General features: G+C 40.7%; 1 protein-coding gene and 1 long non-coding RNA gene across 3 annotated transcripts in view; one reads left to right on the top strand and one right to left on the bottom strand.

Moving 5' to 3' along the window:
• Positions 1–428, bottom strand: part of zswim7 (zinc finger, SWIM-type containing 7) — a 22208-nt gene extending 21780 nt beyond the window's left edge. For both annotated transcript variants that reach the window (XR_006832292.1, XM_046303614.1), the window contains exon 1: positions 116–428. Coding sequence is in view for 1 of the 2 variants with exons in the window: in XM_046303614.1 (XP_046159570.1) it covers positions 116–191 (76 nt within the window). In the remaining variant the exon portion in view is untranslated. The remainder of the gene's footprint in view (positions 1–115) is intronic.
• LOC123998603 lies at positions 171–13239 on the top strand. The gene is made up of 3 exons (XR_006832293.1): positions 171–466; positions 12266–12357; positions 13096–13239. It is a non-coding gene; the product is annotated as an uncharacterized LOC123998603 (long non-coding RNA).

Raw genomic sequence — 13239 nt, 5'->3', positions numbered from 1 at the left:
GTCCATCTGATAATGACCATAAAACAAAGCCATAACAACAGTGCCATCTTCTGGCTGGCATGCCCGACTAGAGACTTGACAGATGAGATTCTGTTCAAGGAAAACTGTAACTCACTTTTAGTTTTCTCTTGGTATGTCTTCTGTATGTCTTTGAAGAGTTGTTCGGCCACCGTAGGTAAAAATGAAGGCATCTCAAAAATTAGCTACAGCAAATATACCAGAAAACGTTTATGGGCAAAGCGCACGAGATACAAAATTGGTCAGAGGTCAACCAGTCGATATAGGTTGGTCAAAGTACTGAGTTGTTTACCTCATTAGTTATTGATCTACTAGAGGGAAATTTTTAAATAATAAGATAGCTAGTTAGCTAAAACTCCCGGGTATTCCCGGGTATTTCCAACTGGTTTTGTTGTGTTCTTCGTGGGGGAAGTAAGCTATGTATTGGCGCCACCATCAGGATGGGAGGGTAAGTTATTTTAACTTGCAACTACTGTATTCAAGTGTTTGACTGCAACGTCTATTTTTAACCTTGTACATGGCGCCAAATTTCAATAGAAAACATTCGATATTAGTAAAAAATGTGACTGGAATGTCCTACTCAAATCAATTTTTATTTGTCACATGCGCCGAATACAACAGGTACAAAACGTTCTGTAACTAAAAACGAGAGTTTGTATTCGACAAATTCAGCTACACTGTAGGTCCCTCCCAAGTTCGTTCCGTTCAAGAAATGGGTGATATAAAATCTGAATGCACTACCAGCGTTTTGAAGTCTGTTTAATAATACTTTCCTGTGGATATTCAGAAATTCCTAGCATAAATGGGACCAACCACCAGACAACCATTAGAGTCAGTTAAAATGTACAGTGTCATGTACAGTACCAATCAAACGTTTGGACACACCTACTCATTCAAGGGTTTTTCTTTATTTGTACTATTTTCTGCATTGTAGAATAATAGTGAAGACATTAAAACTATGAAATAACAAAAAAGTGTTATACAAATCTAAATATATTTTAGATTATTCAAAGTAGCCACCCTTTGCCTTGATGACAGCTTTGCACACTCTTGGTATTTTCTCAACCAGCTTTATGAGGTACTCACCTGGAATGCATTTCAATTAACAGGCGTTCCTTGTTAAAAGGTTAATTTGTTGAATTCGATCCTTCTTAATGCATTTGAGCCAGTCAGTTGAGTTGTGACAAGGTTGGTAAAAGACCAAGCTCATATGATTAAATATCTGAACTGTTATATTTCAGATGGCTAATGGTGATCTATCACCTGATGGTTTATCAGGCAAAGGTTTTTCTCTAGCTGCTTTATTCATATTTCTTGTTGCATGTTTAGGTTGTATTTATCACATAACATTACTGGGATGAATTTGAGTCCTATGCAAAAGTGGTAGGATGTTTAATGTGAGATGAAATATGTGTGTAGACTTCAGTTTAGCAATCCTAGCTGGGTACTTGCATTCAGTTCCTCCAATTACATTTTATGAATAGCGAAGATGCATTCAATTTGAGGAATTCAGATATGACATAATTTTTAGCACTGTTTCTAAACTACGGCGCGCGACATGGTTCAATGGAGTTCTTGGCCATACTACTGACTGCAAGTGGGTGGAGGAGGTGAGACCAGACTCATGTGCACCACTCATGAGTATAAATTTGGTTATGTCTCAGAGCAGACAGGATGTATTGTATGAGGTTTTGCAGTGCTTTCATAGGGTGAAACAGATAGGGGTCTTTGTCATGTTCCTCTGAGTACCAGCTCATGTGAGAGTAAAGGGGAATGAGGAGGTGGATGTGATCGCCAAGCAGGCTATTAAACATCCTAATGTTGAGATGGAATTGTCAATCAGTAAAGCAGAAGTCAATGGGTTAATAAGAACAGGGGTTCAAAATAAGTGGCAAGAGTTGTAGAACAGGGAGAGTAAGGGAAATACCTGTATAAGAGCCAGGAAAAGAGAGGGTGCAGGAAGGTCCTCAGGCCGAGAGAGAAGGGAGGAAAGTGTAGTCACAAGGCTGAGACTGGGACACACAAGGTTCAATAGTACATTAAAATTGGTAAGGAAACATCCGACTGGGAGGTGTGATCATTGTCAGAAGGAGATGGAGACAGTCCACATCAACAACAAACTAGAATGGTCCAAACACACCAAGACAGTCGTGAAGAGGGCACTCAGGAAACTAAAAAGATTTGGCATGGGTCCTGAGATCCTCAAAAGGTTCTACAGCTGCAACATCGAGAGCATCCTGACCGGTTGCATCACTGCCTGGTACGGCAATTGCTCGGCCTCCTACCGCAAGGCACTTCAGAGGGTAGTGCGTACAGCCCAGTACATCACTGGGGTAAAGCTGCCTGCCATCCAGGACCTCTACAACAGGCAGTGTCAGAGGAAGGCCCTGAAAATTGTCAAAGACCCCAGCCACCCCAATCATAGACTGTTCTCTCTACTACCGCATGGCAAGTGGTACCGGAGTGCCAAGTCTAGGACAAAAAGGCTTCTCAACAGTTTTTACCCCCAAGCCGTAAGACTCCTGAACAGGTAGCCAAATGGTTACCCAGACTATTTGTATTGTGTGCCCCCCCAACCCCTCTTTTACGCTGCTGCTACTCTCTGTTCATCATATATGCATAGTCACTGTAACTATACATTCATGTACATACTACCTCAATTGGGCCGACCATCCAGTGCTCCCGCACATTGGCTAACCGGGCTACCTGCATTGTGTCCCACCACCCGCCAACCCCTCTTTTTACGCCACTGCTACTTTCTGTTCATCATATATGCATAGTCACTTTAACCATACCCACATGTACATACTACCTCAATCAGCCTGACTAACCGGTGTCTGTATGTAGCCTTGCTACTCTTATTTTCAAATGTCTTTTTACTGTTGTTTTATTTCTTTACTTACCTACACACACACTTTTTTTTCTTCGCACTATTGGTTAGAGCCTGTAAGTAAGCATTTCACTATAAGGTATTTCACTATATACCTGTTGTATTCGGCGCACGTGACAAATAAACTTTGATTCTATTACAGTGCCAGAAATATGTGAGGGAAAGGGAGCGATTGTTATTCGATTTGAGGAGTAATGGGGTTGAATGAAGTGAATAATCCTTCATAGCCAGGATTAAGTGAACTGCTGGGGAAATCTTCAGGGGATGTAGTATTTCATTATGTACTTAGTAGGATTTAGACTGTGGCGGTAATGCACCTTAAAGTTGATTGCCAACCACCATATAAAATCCACAGAAGAAGAAAAATGGTTCAATGCGCCAATTTGTTTTTTCAAATTGCCGCCGTCTTGGAGCTAGAATTTGGATCATGTATACTGTACTGATGCCGATACAAAAAAACAGTAACGGAGAGCAATGTACAATATGGTGAACTTAGCAAACAAGTCATTTTGGTAAGTATGGGGGCCGCCATCTTTATGTACCCTCGCCATTGAACACCAGATATTTCATTATGCAAACAAGCAGACTGATACAATGACATAGTAATGGTCAAGGACCTTCATAGACGTCATACTGCTGATGCTGATAACTCCACATCAGTGAAGTTACTGAAGGTGTCAAAGTCAATCAGTGAGTATCACAAGGTAGTCTAATCATCCACAGTTGGGTCAAATATATTTGCACCCTTGCACTTTTCTTAAATCATTTCCCATTTCTTCTTAAATAAATTAATACATAAAAACATGGTCACCACACCTTGATATTGGATTTATCAAATTAAGCGTTATTAATACAGCACATTTCAGACATGGAATGCAATGCAATGTGCTGTACAGCAAAGAAATGTATAAACAATCAAAATAAAATATTTACTACACAACAAACATAATGTAAAACAACAAAATAATGACACAAACTGAACAACTAAAATGCACCCTAAGGAAAAGCAAAGTTCAAAATGTGTTTTAAGATCTCTTTTAAATATGTCCACTGATTCAAGCCCCCCTCAGATTCTCTGGCAGGCTATTCCAGATGCTGGGGGCATAATAACTAAAGGCTGCCTCTCCATGCCTCTTGGTCCTAGGCTTTGGGATAGATAAAAGGCCAGTGCCAGAGGACCTGAGGGACCTACTGGGTACATCACTTAAAAGCATGTCTGACATGTATTGGGCTGCACAATCGTGGATTGATTTAAAAGAATAGAAGAATCTTAAAATGTATTCTTAAAAACTCAAAAACAGCCGGTGCAGAGACATTAAAACCGGTGTAATGTGTGCTCTTTGTCTGGTCTTGGTCAGTAACCATGCTGCAGCATTCTGTAAGTTTTGCAGTTGACCAATGGCTTTCTTGGGTAGACCAGACAGGAGGGCATTACTGTAGCCAAGCCTGCTGGTAATAAAAGCATGGATGAGTCTCTCTGTATCAGCCTGAGTGAGAAACGGCCGCACCATGGCAATGTTACTCAGGTGGTCTAAAGCTATTTTGGTCACATTCCTAATGTGTGATTCGAAGTTTAGTTCAGAATCTAAAATAACACCTAGGTTTTTAACCTGGTGTTATGTCTTTATTGCCCAAGAATTCAAATGTGCGACGAGATCGTCTCTGTGCTTTGGCTCCAACAATAATTACCTCTGTCTTGTCTGGATTTAACTGAAAGAAGTTGTGAGCCATCCAAGTATTTAAATCACTAATACAGTCTAATAATTGATCCATGGAGCTAAAAATACTCTGGTGACACAGAAATATAAAGTTGTGTATTGTCTGCGTAGCAGTGAAAATCAATGTTGTGGTTTCTGATAACGCTGCCAAGGGGTAACATATATAAATTGAACAGTCCCGGACCCAAAATCGAGGCTTGTGGAATGCCATATGTGGTATGTACAGTGGGGCAAAAAAGTATTTAGTCAGCCACCAATTGTGCATGTTCTCCCACTTAAAAAGATGAGAGAGGCCTGTAATTTTCATCATGGGTACACTTCAACTATGACAGACAAAATAAGAGAAAAAAAATCTAGAAAATCACATTGTAGGATTTATAATGCATTTATTTGCAAATTATGGTGGAAATAAGTATTTGGTCAATATCAAAAGTTTATCTCAGTACTTTGTTATATACCCTTTGTTGGCAATGACAGAGGTCAAACGTTTTCTGTAAGTCTTCACGAGGTTTTCACACACTGTTGCTGGTATTTTGGCCCATTCCTCCATGCAGATCTCCTCTAGAGCAGTGATGTTTTGGGGCTGTTGCTGGGCAACACGGACTTTCAACTCCCTCCAAATATTTTCTATGGGGTTGAGATCTGGAGACTGGCTAGGCCACTCCAGGACCTTGAAATGCTTCTTACGAAGCCACTCCTTCGTTGCCCGGGTGGTGTGTTTGGGATCATTGTCATGCTGAAAGACCCAACCACGTTTCATCTTCAATGCCCTTGCTGATGGAAGGAGGTTTTCACTCAAAATCTCACGACATGGCCCCATTCATTCTTTCCTTTACACGGATCAGTCGTCCTGGTCCCTTTGCAGAAAAACAGCACCATGATGTTTCCACCCCCATGCTTCACAGTAGGTATGGTGTTCTTTGGATGCAACTCAGCATTCTTTGTCCTCCAAACACAATGAGTTGAGTTTTTACCAAAAAGTTATATTTTGGTTTCATCTGACCATATGACATTCTCCCAATCTTCTTCTGGATCATCCAAATGTTCTCTAGCAAACTTCAGACGGACCTGGACATGTATTGGCTTAAGCAGGGGGACACGTCTGGCACTGCAGGATTTGAGTCCCTGGCGGCGTAGTGTGTTACTGATGGTAGGCTTTGTTACTTTGGTCCCAGCTCTCTGCAGGTCATTCACTAGGTCCCCCCGTGTGGTTCTGGGATTTTTGCTCACCGTTCTTGTGATAATTTTGACCCCACGGGGTGAGATCTTGCGTGGAGCTCCAGATCGAGGGAGATTATCAGTGGTCTTGTATGTCTTCCATTTCCTAATAATTGCTTCCACAGTTGATTTCTTTAAACCAAGCTGCTTACCTATTGCAGATTCAGTCTTCCCAGCCTGGTGCAGGTCTACAATTTTGTTTCTGGTGTTCTTTGACAGCTCTTTGGTCTTGGCCATAGTGGAGTTTGGAGTGTGACTGTTTGAGGTTGTGGACAGGTGTATTTTATACTGATAACAAGTTCAAACAGGTGCCATTAATACAGGTAACGAGTGGAGGACAGAGGAGCCTCTTAAAGAAGAAGTTACAGGTCTGTGAGAGCCAGAAATCTTGCTTGTTTGTAGGTGACCAAATACTTATTTTCAATCATAATTTGCAAATAAATTCATAAAAAATCCTACAATGTGATTTTCTGGATTATTTTTCTCATTTTGTCTGTCATAGTTGAAGTGTACCTATGATGAAAATTACAGGCCTCTCTCATCTTTTTAAGTGGGAGAACTTGCACAATTGGTGGCTGACTAAATACTTTTTTGCCCCACTGTATGTTCACAAAGGGTGACAAAAAAACTCTTGACCGGTTAAATACGTCCTAAACACGCCTCTCCAGTCTGTCCAGGATGACATCATGGTCAACAGTGTCGAATGCAGCATTTAAATCTAAGAGTACAAGGACGGAGAGCTGTTTGGCATCTCTGTTGGCTTTAAGATCATTTACACTTTAACTAAGGCTGTCTCTGTGCTGTTGGCACTTAAAATGATTTTTTTTGCTGTTTGAAAACCAGTTTCTCCAGAATTTTGCTTAAGAATGGAAGGTTGGAGATTGCTGTGAAAATTGCCAAGTGCTGAAGAATCTAGATTACTTCAGAAGGGGTTTCACCATAGCAGTTTTTAGTGCATTGGGGAAAGTGCCCTGTTCATACACTCAATAAAATATGAACAGGGTGAGATGATTAATAATGCAATAGCTATGCAACAAGGTAGTCTTCAGATATGTCAAAAGACCCTAAAACTACTGTTATGTGGTTAAGTTGGATAAAGTCCATAGAGCTCAAAATATTCATCAATTCAACCTTGGTCCGGGGATAGATTTTATCATAGTTCTCATCAATAGAAAAGGCAGGTAGAAGTGGTTAGAGTGTTGGACTAGTAACGGAAGGTTGTGAAACCCCGAGCTACAAGGTACAAATCTTTCCTGCCCCTGAACAGGCAGTTAACCCACTGTTCTGTAAGAATATGTTCTTAACTGACTTGCCTGGTTAAATAAAGGTAAAATTAAAAATTTAAAAAATTGGTGGCCTTTACAGGGTTATGGCCAGCACTGGTGGATGACATTTAAACAGTATAACATGATGCTCAAAAGACCCAAATTTGCCATATGAAATGTCCTTACAGCTGAGAGCATTAGTAAAAATAGACACTGTCCCTCCATGCTTATTCCCTTTTCTGAATAGAGTAGGAAAAGCTGTAGTCCGGGGGGTGGCTTCAAAAAGAGCGGCACTACAGTCTGATGACAGCCATGTTTTAGTGAGAAACATGCAATCAACTTTGCGCTCAGTAATGAGATCATTCACGAGAAAGGTTTTACTTGAGATTGCTCTAACATTTATGAGCGCCATATTCAATGAGTGTGGGCCACTCTGCCCCTCGAGCATCTGCCTCGAGGTAACCAATGGAATAACAACCAAATTATTAATGTTATAACCACGTTTTCTAACATTTTCCAATCTATCAGAATGGTAGGATATGACAGTTTGTATAAACTCCCTTGAAGGCAGAGTTAAAGGAACATAAATTAGGTTACTCACAATAATCATAGTGCCATTTCTACAGGAGTTGATATGCTTTCTAAGTCTTCTGTTGCTTATTTTGACAGGGAGAACTGGAGCACTACAACATTGCAAAACCAATTTTAGTTTTGTAAACTTTTTTTTACACTTTAAATTGAGAAAATAAAGATACAATTATTGGCAGCCCAGAGCGAGTACTTGGTTTCAAACCCTTTGGCCAAGATAACTGCAGACAAATGCTTCTTGTAACCATCAATGAGCTTGCTGCACCTTTCTATTGGCAATTTGGCCCACTTTTCAGCAGCAAAATGTTCTAATTCTTCCATCTTTGATGGGTGCCCTCCACCGACTGCTGTTTTCAGATTTCGCTATAGGTTTTGGATTTGATTCAGATCTGGACTCTTAGCTGGCCACTCCAGAACAGTCCAGCATCTCTTCTTGAACCATTCCTGGGTGCTTTTTGGCATCATTGTCCTGCTGGAAGGCCCAGCAAAGAGCCCAATCAGCAGATTATCCAACTGTTTTGCAGTGTAATGTTCAACCAAGTGTCCAAAAACTGTCTCTCTGTTGAAGGTTGTGGGTGTTCAATCAGGACATTCAACCCCAAACAGATCAAAAGCACCCTGGAATGGTTCAAGAATCAATTCTGTTCTGGAGTGGCCAGAGAAGAGTCCAGGGCCCAGATTCACAAAACCTTCTTAAGAAGAAATTTATTCTTAACTGTCATTTTTTCATTAACTATGGATTTAAGAAGAAATTTAAGCAAAGTTGCTAGTCCTCAAAAAGGTTATTGGAAATGGTCTTGCGCTGTATCTTGTTTCTCCTTAAGCAAAAAGTTAAGAAGAAATTAGATTCTTGAAAATAAAGTTATTGGAAATGTTCTTAATTCCATGATAGCTAAACCCTTGTCTTAAACTAAGGGTAGTGAGAAAAAGCTCATGCAAGCAACTGAACAAGTTTAATTCACTCACAAACCCAAGAACTTGTTTTAGAACATATGCTAACATGATTGCCATTGCTAGCTAGATAGCTAGCTAAAACGATTGCCGAACCCTAAAATCTTTGTAAGAAAATCATTAAATCTTATATTGTTGAGGAACTGCAATTACGAACTATCTTATGAACTTCGTATGTTTCTTAATTAAGAAGCTTCCTAAGTTTTTGCATAAGAAGTGTTTTGTGAATCTGGGCCAGATCTTTATCACATCCATAACCTAAATCAAATCCAGGGTTTATTGGTCGCTTACACAGTTTAGCAGATGTTATAGCGGGTGCAGCGAAAAGCTTATGGTCCTAACAATGCAGATAAATGTCAAACATGTACACAAATAAATTAAACACATTATAATCAAGAAATGACAAGAGCTGAAAACAGCAGTTGGTGAAGGGCATTTCTAACATTAAAGAATTAGAGCATTGCTGTTGAAGACTGGGCCAAATTGCCAGTAGAAGGCTCATTGATGGCTACAACTTCAAGAAGCATTTCTTGGCAGTTATCTTGGCCAAAGGCTGTACAACCAAGTACTAAACTCAGCAAAAAATAAATGTCAACTGCGTTTATTTTCAGCAGACTTAACTTTATGTTTGGGGGCAGTATTGAGTAGCTTGGATGAATAAGGTGCCCAGAATAAACTGTCTGTTATTCAGTCCCAGTTGCTAATATATGCATATTATTAGTACATTGGGATAGAAAACACTCCGAAGTTTCAAAAACTGTTTGAATGATGTCTGTGAGTATAACAGAACACATATGGGAGGCAAAAATCTGAGAAAAAATCCAACCAGGAAGTGGGAAATCTGAAGTTGGTCATTTTTCAACTCATTCCCTATTGAAGATACAGTGGGATATTGGTCATGTTGCACTTCCTAAGGCTTCCACTAGATGTCAACAGTCTTTAGAAACGTGTTTGAGGCTTCTACTGTAAAGGAGGGGCTCAGAAGGGCTCTTTGAGTCAGTGGTCTGGCAGATTGCCACAAGCTCATGACGCTCGTTCATGTGAGAGTTAACTCGTGTTCCATTGCTTTTCTGAAGACAAAGGAATTGTCTGGTTGGAACATTATTGAAGATTTATGTTAAAAACATCCTAAAGATTGATTCTATACATCGTTTGACATGTTTCTATGGACTGTAATGGAACTTTTGGACTTTTTGTCTGCAACTAGTGAACGCACTTCGTGAGTTTTGGATTTGTTTACAAAACGCGCTAACAAAAGTAGCAATTTGGACATAAATGATGGGACATTATCGAACAAAACAAACATTTATTGTGGAACTGGGATTCCTGGGAGTGCATTCTGATGATCATCAAAGGTAAGTGAATATTTATAATGTTATTTCTGACTTCTGTTGACTGCACAATATAGCGGATATATTTTTGGCTTGGTTGGTCTCTGAGCGCCGTACTCAGATTATTGCATGGTTTTCTTTTTCCATAAAGCTTTTTTGAAATCTGACACAGCGGTTGCATTAAGGAGAAGTGTATCTAAAGTTCCATGCATAACACTTGTATTTTCATCAACATTTATTATGAGAATTTCTGTAAATTGATGTGGCTCTCTGCAAAATCACCAGATGTTTTTGGAACTACTGAACATAACGCACCAATGTATACTGAGATTTGTTTATATAAATATTAACTTTATCGAACAAAACATACATGTATTGTGTAACATGAAGTGCTATGAGTGTCATCTGATGAATATCCTCAAAGGTTAGTGATGAAATCTATCCCTATTTCTGATTTTTGTGACTCCTCTCTTTGGCTGGAAAAATGGCTGTGTTTTTCTGTGGCTTGGCTCTGACGTAACATAATCATTTGTGGTGCTTTCGCCGTAAAGCCTATTTGAAATCGGACACTGTGGTGGAATTTAACAAGAAGTGTATCTTTAAAATGGTATGAAATACTTCTGTGTTTGAATAATTTTAATTATGGGATTTCTGTTGTTTTGACTTTGGCACCCTGCACTTTCACTGGCTGTTGTCATATCGATCCCATTAGTGGGATCTCAGCCACAAGAAGTTTAACATGTGTAACTATTTGTATGAACATAAGATTCAACAACAGACATAAACTGAACAAGTTCCACAGACATGTGACTAACAGAAATGGAATAATGTGTCCCTGAACAAAGGGGTGGTCAAAAGTAACAGTCAGTATCTGGTGTGGCCACCAGCTGCATTAAATACTGCAGTGCATCTCCTCCTCATGGTCTGTTCCAGATTTGCTAGTTCTTGCTGTGAGATGTTACCCCACTCTTCCACCAAGGCACCTGCATGTTCCTGGACATTTCTGGGGGGAATGGCCCTATCCCTCACCCGCCAATCCAACAGGTCCCAGACGTGCTCAATGGGATTGAGATCCGGGCTCTTCGCTGGCCATGGCAGAACACTGACATTCCTCTCTTGCAGGAAATCAAGCACAGAACGAGCAGTATGGCTGGTGGCATTGTCATGCTGGAGGGTCATGTCAGGATGAGCCTGCAGGAAGGGTACCACATGAGAGAGGAGGATGTCTTCCCTGTAATGCACAGCGTTGCCTACAATGAGAACAAGCTCAGTCCGATAATGCTGTGACCCTCCACCTCCAAACCGCTCCAGATTACAGGCCTCGGTGTAACGCTCATTCCTTTGATGATAAACGCGAATCCGACCATCACCCCTGGTGAGACAAAACCGCGACTCGTCAGTGAAGAGCACTTTTTTGCCAGTCCTGTCTGGTCCAGCGACGGTGGGTTTGTGCCCATAGGTGACGTTGTTGTCGGTGATGTCTGGTGAGAACCTGCCTTACAACAGGCCTACAAGCGCTCAGTCCAGCCTCTCTCAGCCTATTGCAGACAGTCTGAGCACTGATGGAGGAATTGTGCATTCCTGGTGTAACTCAAGCAGTTGTTGTTTCCATCCTGTACCTGTCCCGCAGGTGTGATGTTCAGATGTACCGATCCTGTGCAGGTGTTGTTACACGTGGTTTGTCACTGTGAGGCTGATCAGCTGTCCGTCCGGTCTCCCTGTAGTGCTGTCTTAGGCGTCTCACAGTACGGACATTGCCATTTATTTCCCCTGGCCACATCTGCAGTTCTCATGCCTCCTTGCAGCATGCCTAAAGCACTTTCACACAGATGAGCAGGGACCCTGGGCATCTTTCTTTTTGCGTTTTTCAGACAGTAGAAAGGCCTCTTTAGTGTCCTAATGTTTCATAACTGTGACCTTAATTTCCTACCGTCTGTAAGCTGTTAGTGTCTTAATGACCGTTCCACAGGTGCATGCTCATTAATTGTTTATGGTTCTTTGAACAAGCATGGAAAACAGTGTTTAAACCATTACAATGAAGATCTGTGAAGTTATTTGGATTTTTACAAATGCTCTTTAAACTTATGTTTACAAAAATAAAATTGGTTCTGCAATGTTGAAAAATCCAATGAGGTTTGGAGACCTTATTTTAGAAGAAATAGGGAATTATTTAATTATTAAGAAAAGTGCAAGGGTGCCAATATATTTGTCCACAACGGTTTGTGGATAGACAAAAGTCATAGAAAATAATAATTGACAAAAGTCAAATTTATTCTCTTCTCATAGGTTACAATGATCGGCATGATCCTGGATCTGATTTCAAACCCTACAGGTCCCCTTTCAACCCAAAAATCTAGACCGTGTGGAGAAAATACAGGGTAAGTTATTGAAAATAATTATTGGAAACCTGGTGTTATCCGCAGAGAACATTCACTGGACTGCTTTAAGCGATATATTTCCTCTTTTCCAAGTTTGAGAGGTGCAGGCCAAGATGTGTGTGCTCTTGTTCCATGTGAAGCCATATGTAGACACAAGACTAGACAGTGAAGTAAACAGTCTATACATTGCGGTATCAACTGGCCAAACCAAACTACAAATATGGGACAGACTAATATCCATCTCTGCATAAACGTACCCCAATTTCTCAACGCTGGTGTAGTGACCAGCGCTACCTCACCACCACCAAAGACACAATCTCTTAAATCGAGGACATCTCTGTTCTTGGAATGAGCAGGCTATATAACTATGAAAGGGCTTGCTACTTGTCATCTTTAACTGTTAGCCTTGAAGTCATGACAACAGAAGAATACCTTACTTCTCACCAATTCAGTACTGAAGTCCTACCTGACCCAAAAAACCTGCTTCATCTTTTGGCTGATGCAGAATGTTGAGGACAACTGAGTTGCCAGACATCTGGTTGAAAGTAGGGTTTAACTTACTGATTTAGCCTGGTTTGTCCAGCTCCTCAAAAGATATGCTAGAAGCCATGATTGAAACAAACAAGTTGTCTTGGAGGTGTGGTTTGATATGGGTGTTTCTTGGGTGTGTCCTTTCCACCACCAAGACACCCGTGTGTCAGACCCTCTAAAAAAAAAAAAAGTTGTCTTGTCTTTCAGGTGTACCGCATTCCAGAGATCCCACGTTCCAGCCAAAAGAATGCTACACATTTGGCCTGATTTACAGTCGGTTGGTCTTCAGCCGGAATGTGGAAAGGCTGTTCCGTTGAGCGTTCTTTCGGCATACCAAATAAAACAAAGTTG

The sequence above is a fragment of the Oncorhynchus gorbuscha genome, linkage group LG16 (assembly GCF_021184085.1).
Source record: "Oncorhynchus gorbuscha isolate QuinsamMale2020 ecotype Even-year linkage group LG16, OgorEven_v1.0, whole genome shotgun sequence".
Classification (NCBI taxonomy): Eukaryota; Metazoa; Chordata; class Actinopteri; order Salmoniformes; family Salmonidae; genus Oncorhynchus; species Oncorhynchus gorbuscha.
This window is presented reverse-complemented; position numbering and strand designations above follow the sequence as displayed.